Source organism: Pipistrellus kuhlii, unplaced genomic scaffold, assembly GCF_014108245.1.
Source record: "Pipistrellus kuhlii isolate mPipKuh1 unplaced genomic scaffold, mPipKuh1.p scaffold_m20_p_6, whole genome shotgun sequence".
Taxonomy (NCBI): domain Eukaryota; kingdom Metazoa; phylum Chordata; class Mammalia; order Chiroptera; family Vespertilionidae; genus Pipistrellus; species Pipistrellus kuhlii.
In genome coordinates, this window is record NW_023425562.1 from 8,530,245 (window position 1) to 8,542,722 (window position 12,478).

The 12,478-nt window shown below is 59.6% G+C and overlaps 1 protein-coding gene across 50 annotated transcripts in view; it reads right to left on the minus strand.

The window, feature by feature from the left end:
- CELF4 (CUGBP Elav-like family member 4) overlaps window positions 1–12,478 on the minus strand; it is a 264,155-nt gene that overhangs the window by 57,455 nt on the left and 194,222 nt on the right. For 27 of the 50 annotated variants that reach the window (XM_036419595.2, XM_036419581.2, XM_036419593.2 and 24 more), the window contains exon 3: window positions 1,277–1,355. In XM_036419595.2, the coding sequence (XP_036275488.1) occupies window positions 1,277–1,355 (79 nt within the window). The remainder of the gene's footprint in view (window positions 1–1,276; window positions 1,356–12,478) is intronic. The other 23 variants (XM_036419587.2, XM_036419561.2, XM_036419601.2 and 20 more) reach the window with 1 other exon arrangement.

Below are 12,478 nucleotides of genomic sequence, written 5' to 3' on the forward strand. Positions count from 1 at the left end.
ATAGATAGATGTTTGGGTTTGGCTCTGCTTTCCCCCTTCCACCGCGGGAAGAATAAAAGAGCTGATTAATCGGGTTTGGGGCAAGTGTCAGCGGCAGGGGATATATGGGAGAAAGGAGATGAGGTTAGCAACTTGGGAGTCAGAGAGCTATTGCCTCGGAGGCAAGCGCAGGTTTGAGTTAGAGCTGGACGCGGCCTCCCTGGGCAGAGGGGTGCCCGCCGCCCTGCTCCGGGCTCGGGTTCCAGAGAAGCTGGCTGGACTGTGAGCTGTCTGCTCCGCACACAGGCGCCCCCTGCTGCACCTCAGGGGCCTGCCTCCTGGGCCAACTTCTCCAGGTGTGGCTTCTCCCTCCTTCGGGCTACTGCCTCCAAGGCCTGCTCCGCTCCTGGCTCCCCAGAGAGGGCGGCAGGTGGCACTTACTCTCCCGGCCAGCAGGAGGCGCTCTTTGTGTGACCGCCCTGAGTTCTCTCAGGACAAGGATCTTGGCTCTGAATTCACAAGCAGCTTTCACCCATTTTACCTTTTGCTCTTAATTTGCTAGAAAATGTTGGGGGGTGGGGAGGGAATGGAAGGGAGAGAGAAATCCCTTATTACCTGCCTGTCCACACCCGGACGGGGATAGCCCAGGGGCAGAGGGGCCTGACCTGGCATGGTGTGGGCACGGGCACAGGCTAGGCCCCAGGGCATGGGTTCTTGGCAGAGGGAGCCAAGGGCCCGGCCTGGTTGAGCCTGCGTGCCCTGGTGGCCTCACGGGCGGAAGTCAGTTTCCTCTGTGAGAAGGGGGCCGGTATAGATGTGAGGCCGTGCCCTCTGCTCTGCTCCCTTTCAGACACCTCCTCCCTAAATCCAGCTTTGGGATCTTGCCCTCAGCAGCCCAACATCCCAAGGGAGCTTTCCTCAGATTTGCCCTCTCTGGCCTGAACCCTCCCATGTCCCACCTCCATTGCCCACATCCTGGCCCAACATCCTTCCCACTGGTCAAGCCCCATCACAGGGGGGTTTTCCCTGGTGACACAGAAGTGGGAGGAGCATCTTTCCCGTGTCCTACAGGCAGCAGAAGAGTGTCCCGGACATCCTCATTGCTTGCCCTCTCATGGAAAAGACCGAACCCCACCCCCTGGAAGACCCCAGTCACCCCTCTTCCTTACTCTGTCCCCCCAGAGCTCCAAAACCCAGCCTGAGGGGAGACAGGAGCGGGCGGCGGGAGTCGCTGCATTGCTGTGTTGGGAGAGGGAGGCCGGAGGGGACGAGGGGGCAGAGACAAGTGGGCCCTCACGTGAAGGGGGCTGGCGCAGGCAGCTACTACCTCCTCGGCTCTCGCTGTCCGCAGGCTTCACCTGGATCGGCCGGTTCATCTGCAACAGAGCACAGGGGCCAGTGTTAGAGCAGGGCCAGTGCTAGAGCAGGTCAGTGCCAGAGCAGGTCAGTGCCAGAGCAGGTCAGTGTTAGAGCAGGTCAGTGCCAGAGCAGGTCAGTGTTAGAGCAGGTCAGTGCCAGAGCAGGTCAGTGTTAGAGCAGGTCAGTGCCAGAGCAGGTCAGTGCCAGAGCAGGTCAGTGTTAGAGCAGGTCAGTGCCAGAGCAGGTCAGTGTTAGAGCAGGTCAGGGTTAGAGCAGGTCAGTGCCAGAGCAGGTCAGTGCCAGAGCAGGTCAGTGTTAGAGCAGGTCAGTGCCAGAGCAGGTCAGTGTTAGAGCAGGTCAGTGCCAGAGCAGGTCAGTGCCAGAGCAGGTCAGTGTTAGAGCAGGTCAGTGCCAGAGCAGGTCAGTGTTAGAGCAGGTCAGGGTTAGAGCAGGTCAGTGTTAGAGCAGGTCAGTGCCAGAGCAGGTCAGTGCTAGAGCAGGGCTAGTGTTAGAGCAGGTCAGTGTTAGAGCAGGTCAGTGTTAGAGCAGGTCAGTGCCAGAGCAGGTCAGGGTTAGAGCAGGTCAGTGTTAGAGCAGGTCAGTGCCAGAGCAGGTCAGTGTTAGAGCAGGTCAGTGCTAGAGCAGGTCAGTGTTAGAGCAGGTCAGTGTTAGAGCAGGTCAGTGTTAGAGCAGGTCATTGTTAGAGCAGGTCAGTGTTAGAGCAGGTCAGTGTTAGAGCAGGTCAGTGCCAGAGCAGGTCAGTGTTAGAGCAGGCGGGGGTGGGAGCGGGTGCACAGGTGCTAGGCACACAGACCACACCGGCTGGTCGCAGGAGCAGACACCCACAGAGCTGCAAACCTGCAGGTCCTCTCTCAAGCCCCACCCACTTCCCTTCCCTATGCAGCCTCCGGGCCCAGTTTTTGCAGAGAGTTTCTCTGGACCAGGACGCAGGTTGTCCCAGTCCCAGTTCTGAGCAGCTCTGAGTGTCCCTACAGCACATCTCCAGCTGGCCCTGCCCACACAAGCTGGTCTCTGTCTGAAGACTGCCCCCTGCCCAGGCTGGAGCCTGGCAGCAAGCTGCACCTCACCCAATGCCACCTCAGAGACATGAGCTGTGGGTCCCAGGGTGCCTGAGCTTCCGGGCTCCTGGTTGGTGCAGAGCTCAGGGCTGGGGCTCCTGACTGTGGCCAGGGCTGCCCCTTGGAAGTGTGTGTACAGCTGGCACAATTACTGGACTCACGGGGTGTCTGGGTGCCAGGAGGACACCAGGGCACCTGCCTCTTTCCGGGATTTGTTTCCATGCCCGTTCAGGCCACTAGGGGTCTCTGAACTCCAGGCATCCCCGCTCCGCAGCCTGTCCACTCCTCCCGGATGCAGGAGGCACCCAAAGTCCCAAGATGTTCCAAGCAACACACAGCAGGGGGCATGCCAATGGACCGCACGTTATGTCTCTGCTGGAGCGTCTGTCTGCCACGCACCCCTCATGCCTCATCACATTTGCACATCTCTCTCAGCAAACCTTGAAAGGCAGGCGGGGCCGGCACGCATACCCCCATTTTACAGATGGGGAAGCGGAGGCAGGGCCACCAGGGACGGATGGGCCCAGGAACCTGGCCCGCCAGGGTTACTATGGAGCTTCTGTCCTGCGCTGGGTGACTTTCTGTGGCCAATTGCCCTCGGGTCCAGAGGCTGGGCTAGCCAGTCACAAGCTGCCCCGGGCTTCTGGGCTCTGATTGGAAGTGAGTTCTGGCTGCTTCAAGACAGGCGGGAGGGGGAGGCGGGTGCCGTGAGTCAGCAAGGTGACTGCAAGGAAGGGCAGACGCACCGCCGGGAAGGACAGAGCAGAAGGCAGGGCAGGGAACAGAGAGCGAGAGGCCAGCTGGCAGGGGCACAAGACAGGACACTGGGGCCCATCACTGTGAGGGGTCAGGGGCCACTGTGCGCCCGTGGGCCCCACTCTGCCCCATGCGGAGTGGAGGGGGAGAAAGGTGCTGTGCATGGAAGCTCCCCCAGCACAGGAACTGCCACCTATGCGGGGCTCCTGTCACAGGGAGAAGGAAGGAAGAGGGACTCAGTGAAGTCCCGGCTCCACTTAGGGTCCCCTGGCTCTCCCAGTAAACCACCTCCATTCCAGTGTTTGAGTGAAGGGTCCAGAAGGCTGAGCAGGCATCCCGCACTTCCTGGGAGTCGTCACTGGCCCTCTTCTAGACTGTCCCTGTCTTCTAGACTGTCCCTGTCTCCTAGACTGTCCCTGTCTCCTAGACTGTCCCTCTTTCCTAGACTGTCCCTGCCTCCCAGTCTCCCCCAAACTTGCAATATTCTCCTGCAGAAAACTCCTGCTACTGACCAGGCCCCAGTCCCGGCACTGTCTTCTCCTGGGAGTGTTTCTGTAGTTGTCATGCTTATGTAATTACTACACGTCCCTGAGGCAGGGAGTGTTATCTCTCTCCTCGGACAAGGAGCCAGAGCTCCTAGAAGCAGCAGGTCTAGGGTTCGGCCAGGACGGGCAGGCACAGGGCTAACAGCACAGTGGTGGGCCGCCTCCATGTTATCTCACCCCGGCCAATCTGGGAGGAAGCCCGGGAGGACATGCCCATCTGGCAGGGGAGCTGGGGGCCAGGTTCCCGGGGCCATCACATCAAATGCAACCTCTTCAGCCGGGCCCCTCACATCAGACCCCCCTGACCCTGTATATCACTCCATTCCCGACTCCCCAGCGCCTTCCTCTCCCAAGCCCATGCCCTGCAAGCCCATGACTTGCAAGCTCCTCTCCCAGCCCCAGCGGCCTCCTCCTCTTGACCACGAAGCCTTCCTGGTACCCCGGAGAACAGGTCCCTCCAACATTCTCCCGTTTCCATAGCCAAGGTCCGGTCAAGGCTGGGAGGTGAGTGGCTGGAGGAGGAACTCAGTCCCGCCCGGGGTACACACTCAGGGACAGAACTAGCTGTTACACTGATGGCATTGCTGGATTATCACAGCATCCCCTATGATGCATGCAGTGAAGACATCCTTAACTTTAAGTGAGGAAATGGAGTTTCAGAGAGGTTAAGCAACTAGCCCGAGGTCACACAGTCGGCAAACGGCGACATCAACAAGAACCTGACTGCACGGAGCTGCTGGGAGGCAGGCGTGATGGGCTTGGGGGTGGTCCAGGAAAGGTCAAGGCGGAAGGGGGAAGGGCAGGGGGCCAGATGGGGGTGGGTTCAGCTTTCCCAGCAAGAAGGGAGAGGAAAGTGTATGTGGGTCCAAGAGCAGTTGGGGTGAGTCCTGTGGATTGACTAGGGCTGGGAGGGCTCCTTCTGATAGAACGGGGCCCATCTTCCATGGAATGTTAAACAAGACCAGTGGAATCTGCCTGTGCCTGTGCCTGGAACCTTCCACCTGCGGGGGGTGGGGGGAGCAGTCAGCCACCATCCCGCTGTTCTCCATGAGTGCTCTGCACCAGGCTTCGCCGCTCAGCCTCCGGCCCGGGGGAGCTCTGACCGGCCAGCCCGGGCCCGCACCCCCAGACCGCCACCCTGCTTCTCTCTGACCCTGGGCTTCCTGGCCCCATCAGGCCTCCCACCCGCCCTCAGCCCCCGGCGGAGCCCCCAGGGTGTGACCCTAACAGACTGCGGGAGCGGAGTTGAATTGTTCCCCACGGACCTGTGACTCCTGCCTCCTTATTCACGCCCCGTTATGATCTAGGGATGGTCAGCGTCCGGACAGTCTTTTCGGGACTGCCAGAGAGGTGCCAGGTAGAGGGAGAGAGAAAATACAGCCCCGCGCGCGCGCTTTCTTAATCCCCAGCAGCGATGAAGTGTCAGGCGCAGTTGGGAGGACTCTCAGCTGGAGCAGGCTCTGTGCAGACACCGGCCCCGTCCAGCCTCCCCAGGTCTGGTTTCACCATGGAGGGTGGTGTGCCCAGAGGGAGCCATCCTGGGAGAGGACCGGGGAAGAAGGTGGGAGGGGCACCTGCATCTCCTCGTCCTTCTTCTAACCTGGCACCCTAGGGCCGTGGGTGGTCTCAGCCTCAGGACCTCCTGCCGCACAGGCCCCAGGTGAACACTGCATCCCTTTCAGGTGAACACCACGCTGTGAAGGCACCAGAGCCAGCCCCATGGTGCTTTTCCGCTCCCCGCTCTCCTGCTCCTCTGTCCCGTATCCCCCTTGGCCACTGTACCTCCTTCCGGGAGGGCCTGGGGCTGGAGGCTGGGGAGAGGTAGGCTGTGGTGTGATGCCCTCTATTTGGTGTGATGCCCTTCTTGCGGGGGCACTGCCCCTGCTGATTCCCTTTCTGAGGTGTCCTCAGCATCCCATGTGGCCTCCAGGTGCCAGGACCACTCCCCGGAGCTGCCCGGCAGGCTCCCGGGGCCAGGCCTCTGGGACACATCAGTACCTCCTGTCCGCTGTGCTTCTGCTTCCAGCTCGAGGCCCCCTCCTGGGGGTTGAATGCTCCCGGCCCGGAATTTGGGGCCCTCCCTGTTCCGAAGCCCAAGCAGAGGGCTGCGGGTCGATGGCTCCTTCCCTCCCGGACCCCTTCTCGGCCTCCCCTCCCCCTCCCCGTCTCTGCCACTTTTTGCATCAACACATATCCATGCATTAAACAAGACATTCCATTAATTTCTTCATCATCATAACTTAAGCTGGGACATACCCTTTAAATATTCATTCAGCTATGAAAACTGGGCATTAAAATTTTAATAATGTCAAGCTCATTTGAACCGGGCTCCTTGGGGACGATTACACTACAGTTAGAATAAATATGATGATTGAGCTGGTCCAGCCGCTCCACCTGTCCGTGCAGCATGGCTCCCCGCAGAGCAGGAGGCCCGTGGCCTGCGGGCAGGCACACAGACAGACGGACAGACAGGCCAGCCCGGCTCTTAGATGTGGTTCCCTCTCTCCCTCCCACAGCCCCTCCCTCCCGTCTGTCCTCAGGCAGCCCACTCTCCCTCTCGCAGGTGTCTGCAGGTCTCTGCGGCCCGCCCCCATCGGTGGCCCTGATTCACCTGCCACTCCAGCCGCTCCTCTGCCCGATCCTCCCGGCACAGCCTGGGCTGTGTGCCCGGGTTTGGTCCTGTGCGGGAGCCATTTCCCTGTCGGTGTCTCTCCTCTCCCCCATCTGTCTGTGCGGCTCCCTGAGGCTGGAGTGAGTGCCCCACCAGAGCAGGGCCGGCCTGCAGAGGGGTCTCCCGTCTTGAGAGCTGGATGTATTCAGTCACCAGGTCCCGAAGGGATGTCCTGGCTGGTCGCCTGCTGCTCCCACTTCTTGAGGGTGAGGGCTGGCCGCTGCCCCGTCCTCCGCTGACACCCACCCAGGCCAGCTCATGAACTTTCCCCTGCCTCACTGGGCACCCTGACAACCTACGAATCTCCTGGGGCCTCCCCCACCTGTGTCCTTACCCGCCACAGCCCTCTGCTTGCCGGGCCCCACCGCTGTCTCGAAGTAAAGGACCTGGAAATCTCCCGGTCACTCCTCCCCGGACACCCAAACCCTGCTCCTCCTGGTTCTCACTCAGCCCCTGGTCATACTGGGCCTGCAGAGCGCTCTCCCCCCACCTCTCCCGCCCCCACTTGCTTTCTCATGTGTGTGGGGTGCACACGCACACACATGTGTATGCTTAAGTAGCACAGGTGTGACATCACAGTCATCTTAAAAGAACTCATGTAGGCTGGGGATTAAAGGGGATCTGGGAGGAAAGTCCGCTGCAAGGTGAGTAGTCGCTCAACAAAGCTCCGCCTCCACACGGGTTTCAGCTCTGTGTCCAGGAGTCCTCGGGAGGTCTCTGCACGGTGCTGGGTGGGGGTGGCTGCGGGGGGGCAGCCAGAGCACTGCACTTCCAGGAGGGGGGGTGTCCACACCTCCAAGCCAAGGGGCCTTTCTGGACCCTTTTGGGATGTGTGAGTGCCTGGTAGCACCCAGCTCCCTCCTCACCAGAAGGGCCTGCATGTCCCCCAGTCACGAAGTTGTGTGGGAATGCCCATTGGTCCCTAGTCCAAGGCCGCAGGCATCCTCGGAGGCAGAGCTGGTCTTCGTCCCTGTCTGCCCACGCTGATGCACGTGTGAGGAGCCTGGCTCCTGGTCCTCACCCATCCCTGCTGCTGCTTCTCGTCCCCCCGCAGAGAAGCCGGCTTCATGTTGAAACGGGAAGCATCAGATCCCGTGTGTGGGGCCCTCTGGGACGTCTGAGCCCCAGTCCCGGCAGTATTGCTGCTCCGGGAAGAGAGAGATCATTTGCAAGGCTCTTTGTTGAAAAAAGCAAGGGGGGGGGGGGAAGCAACGTTAAATCACTGAAATATAAAGCTTTTCCTTTCTTCCACCATCTCTCTCTCTTGTCATGGTATTTTTATTTGCTATTTGATGTCTCTCAAAGTAGAGAAAAATATAAATTTCACATTATTAGCATGGATTCTACCATTCATCTTTATTTTGTGTGATGCCGGTTTTAAATGCAAAAATATCAGAACATGTAAGTCCTAGGCAGAATCATAAAAAATGACACCATTTGTTTTTGGTGGCATGTGGGTGCCCGGAGCTGGCCAGATGCAGGAAGGTTGGGGAGGAAGATCTTCTCAGGCAGAGGGTCCCCTCTCAGCTACTCTGCACCATGGGGGTCAGCCTGGGCCCGGGGACTGCGGGGTCCCCCCTTCCACTGACTGCAGGCTGACACACTGCAGCTCCGCTGAGGCCGGGCCCCGGGAGGTCAAGCCAGACGTCACTGTGCCCACGGCAGCCCCTCAGTGAGCAGGAAACTCAGGGGCATTGGTGATACTGTGCCAGGGACTCTCCAGGTACGTGGGCAAGAGGGGACATGGCCTTTTTAAAATGTATTCTAAGACGGCGGTCGGCAAACTGCGGCTCACGAGCCACATGCGGTTCTTGGTCCCCTTGAATGTGGCTCTTCCACAAAATACCACAGCCTGGGCGAGTCTATTTGGAAGAAGTTTAAGTTTAAAAAACGTGGCTCTCCAAAGAAATGTCAATCATTGTCCTGTTGATATTGGGCTCTGCTGACTAATGAGTTTGCCGGCCTGCTGGTCTGGACCAAGCATGTCACACTCATGGCCTGCGGATATTTTTGTGGCCCAGCCAATAGAATGGTTGTGTAAGAAACGTTTTAATAAAAATTTTGTAACTTAATTTTTACAATATCCTGTTGTACATAATAATTAGTAATGAATCACAGTTTTTGCTAATGACTGATCACTATAATGGTATTGCTTTCATTTCCCTCACGTGCCTACGCAGGCACACCATTTCTCTCCACTAATACCAGCAGCGAATTTTTTAGCAGCCGATGGCCACGTCATCAGTCTTGGACTGGCTGGTTTGGTGTGCGCAACAGGAAATATTTCACTTTTGGAGAACAAGAAAAATAGGTTTATTTGTGTTATGCTTATTAATTTGCGCAGTTATTCAGTGTCTGGTAAATTAATGTTCAAGAAAAAGTATTAATTTTTATTAAAATGTTGTACAATTTTATGTTAACGATGACTCATTTATTTCAGCCCTTTGTATTCCTCATGTCTCTATAGAAATAAAACTATGTTTCTATGAAAATGGAAGCTTTTGCAGCCCACATAAACGTCAACCTTGTTTATTTGGCCCGTGTTAGCCTTTGAGTCTGACATGCTTGGTCTAGAATGTGAGGTCTACCCTACAGAGGCCAGTGGGCGGCGCCCTCCCAGGGTGTGTGGGTCCGTTCACAAGGCTGCCCGTGGCAGCAGTGGCTTTGGCGGCCTTTGCTGCCCAGCTACCTCTCAAGCCTCCTTCAACAGACTCCCCTGGGACTGGGAGGGGGAGCACTTTCTTTGTGCCAACCCAACCCTGTCCTGCGGGTGAAGCAGAACTATTCTGTAAACTTAGATTGCAGAGAGCAAGGACAGGGTGGAGGCTGGAGAGGGATGAGAGAGAAAGGCAGAGACAAGGGGAGGGGCAGCCCCAGACGGCCCCACCAATAGGCTCCGTCAGTGTCTTCGCTGTGGCTGGATGCTGCCAGCAGAGCAGCCTGTTGCATAGCAACTGCCAGGGACCTGTTTGTGGGCCCGGACCAAGGAGGCTGGCGGCTGCAAAGATGCTGCCAGGACGAGGCTCTGTGACCCGCCTGCTTCCGCACCCCATGCACAGCGCGCCCCACCCCACTGTGCCCGGGGGACAGTCAGCTCAGCTGCACGCACCTCACGAGGGTGTCCCCTCTGCCTCCGCCATTTAGCAGGCTATGATGGGACCACTCTGTCCTCCATTCTCCCTTCCAAGTGGAAGGCACACAGGGCCAGACTTGGGCTGGGGCCAGAGAATTCAAGAATTCAAGCCAAAGTGGGGAAATTGTACTTCAACCCATTGAGCACATGCTATGCATACGCCTTGAGCTGCCTTCCCACAGATGGGAAGGGGGCCTGGATCCCAGCCACACAGCCGGGCACTTGTCAGGGACCAGCCACCCACTCCCGTGCAAGTCCCTTCCTTAGTATTTGCTCACGAACCAGAGGGCGGGGCGGGGCTCCCTCTAGTGGGCTCCACTGATGAGAGGGGCCATGTTTCCAGCTCCAGCCCACTCTCCCCCACCCCCATTTCCCCTCAGCTCCACGGGTCCAGTCCAGCCCCTCTTCCAAAGCTGCTTCAGCCACCAGACTCCAGAGTTAGTTTCTTCATCAAAGCGCTCCCAGCCCACCCTTTACTCAGGCTTCTGGCCCCCCCCCCCCCCCCCCCCCCCCCCCCGCCGAGAGCACACACCTGCCTGGGTCCAACCGTGGGCATTGGGGGGGGGGGCCTCTCCCACAGGGCCTGACTCCTCCCAGCCCACAGGGGGGGGCACTGCCTTCTTGGCCCGCACGCTGAGCCTCTCAGCAAGCTGAGGGGGCGGGGCTGCCATGTGGAGCGGGCAGCCTGGCTGGAGGCTGGACAGAAACCCTCGTCTGGGTTTCCTACGGCCACGGTCCCCTCCATGTCTCCTGTCTCCCTTCAGACTGAACCTGCGTCAGATGCTCCGAGTCCTCCCCCGGAACCTCGCCGGGATGCCCTGGGCTGTGGGCCTGCCCTCCCATGACCTGGGACCCTCCGCTGTCTCCCTGGGGCTCGGCCCTGGGTCTGGAGAGAGTCCCCAGGCACGTGAGAGGGAAGAACAGAGCCCGCACCGAGTAAAGGACAAATCTGGAGGAAATTGCTCCTGATCCCCACACAGCGCACATCTGAGTCATCCCAGGAACGGCGGCGGCATTTGCTTTTTGGAATTTGTTTTGTCTCTGGGCTTTAGATTTAATATCTCCCTCTCTCTCTCTCTCTCTCTCTCTCTCTCTCTCTCTCTCTCTCTCTCACTCCCCCCCCTCCCCCGGCCCCTTGCTCTCGGTTCTCTAACACGAGGCACCTCAGCCAGCCCGTCCCAGCCCACGTCCCTGGCGTTAATTAACACAGCGCTGTAGCCTCCAACGGCCTGAGTGATGAATCAGGTTAGATTGCAGACCACAGCCGCACCCGCCATCAATTAGCCATTGCCGGCAGCTTCGTTAATAAGCATCGATCACGGGCCCCACCCCCTCCCAGAACACACCGGGGTCTCTGGGTCACAGGCATGGCCCACGAGTGTGTCCGGCGTAGGTGTGAGTGTGATTCATGTGTGTGTGGTGTGTGCAGGCTGGTGCCCCCTCCTTGCCTCCACTGTGTCCTCATCTCCTTTTCTTCCCAGTCACCTGCCCTCCCTGCTGGCCCGTCCCTGTCCCCCTCTCCCCTGGGGACTTTACCAGCTCCTTCTCCCGTTTGCACTCCCCGAAGGCGACCCCCAAACCCCCATTGCCACCCCCACTCTCTCCCTATCCCACTCTGGATCCCTTGCTCATTCTCCCTGCACGGTCCCACATATAGGCGTGGCCTCCAGTCCCAAGCCTGGCTCTCTCTGGGTGGCCTGGCTGTGGGGATGTCACTGCCATTGCCCAGGGGCCTGGGGCCACACCTGCCAACGCCTTCTGTGCCCGCAGGTTGGAATCTAACACTATTCCGGGCACTACTGTCCCCGGCCTGGACGGCTCCCTCCTCCTGCCGGCCCCGCGTCCTGGGCAGGAAGCGGGAGGCTGAGCCTCGACCTGCTGGTAACCCTGAGGGACGCCTGTCCACGTGTTAAACATGAGCCCCCCTTGGTCCGGAGGCCACCCCACCGCTCTGGCTGCATCTCCTCGGCCCCTGGGAGCCCTGTTCCCTGCTTCTCCCTCCTGCCCCTCCCCTGTCCCAGCACTGCCCTCCACACACACCACCTGCAGTAGCACCGGGTGGGTGGGAAGCGTTGCCCTGGGGCACAGGAAAGCCTGCCTTCAAGGGGCGGCTGGAGTCACCCCCAGACTCTCCCCCGCAGAGCCGCCCCGCGCAGCACACACACGGGAGTGGACCCAGCCTCGGAGGCGGCCACGGCGGCTCGTCGCCTCGCACGGTCATTAGGAGCCCGAAGCGGACGGCGCAGTCCGGCCAGTGACGGCGGATGCCGTGTCTCTCCAGGCCATTAAACACTAATTAGGTTTGGAAAGTCTATCGAGCTCCCCGAGGTCTCGTCGGGGCAGGCGCTGGCCCCGGTGCCCTTCCAAATGCCAGAGAGGTCACCCCTGACCCGGCCCCAGCCGGCCCGCCAGACCTCCTGCGACCCCAGGCTTCCAGAAGTCTTGCCCCATTCCTCTTCATCTCATTGTCTCCCCCTCGCCCTGGCCGCCCGCCTGCTCCCTGCTCCCTGCTCCCTGCATGGTGGTGGTGGTGGTGGTGGGGGTTCTCAGCCTGGGTGCCCACGTCCTCCTCCTCCTCCCTGTCTGCCTCCCGCTCGCTCCTGCTTGCCAGTCCTGTCTGCACATCCTCCCTGTGGCTCAGAGATGCTGACCAGAAGGGCCCCTGCAGTGGCCCCTGGCCCGTGGGTGGAAGATAGCTGTGATGCAGAGTTGGCCCCGGGTCCCAGTGTCCCCTGGGTCCGGTGTCCCCCTAGGCACAGAGAGAGGGGGATGCTGTTGAGAGGCTGAGGAGCCCCATGCTCCCTCCTCAACATTCTCCCCACCTTCAGAGCCCATGGAAGGCTCCTTCCGTGATTTCCTGGCCTCAGACTTCCCTGGGGCTGAACTCGGCCTGTGCCCTCTTGGCCTCTGTTTCCCCAGAGACCTGGCTCTCCCATGAGGCTGCCTCCACCGGGGT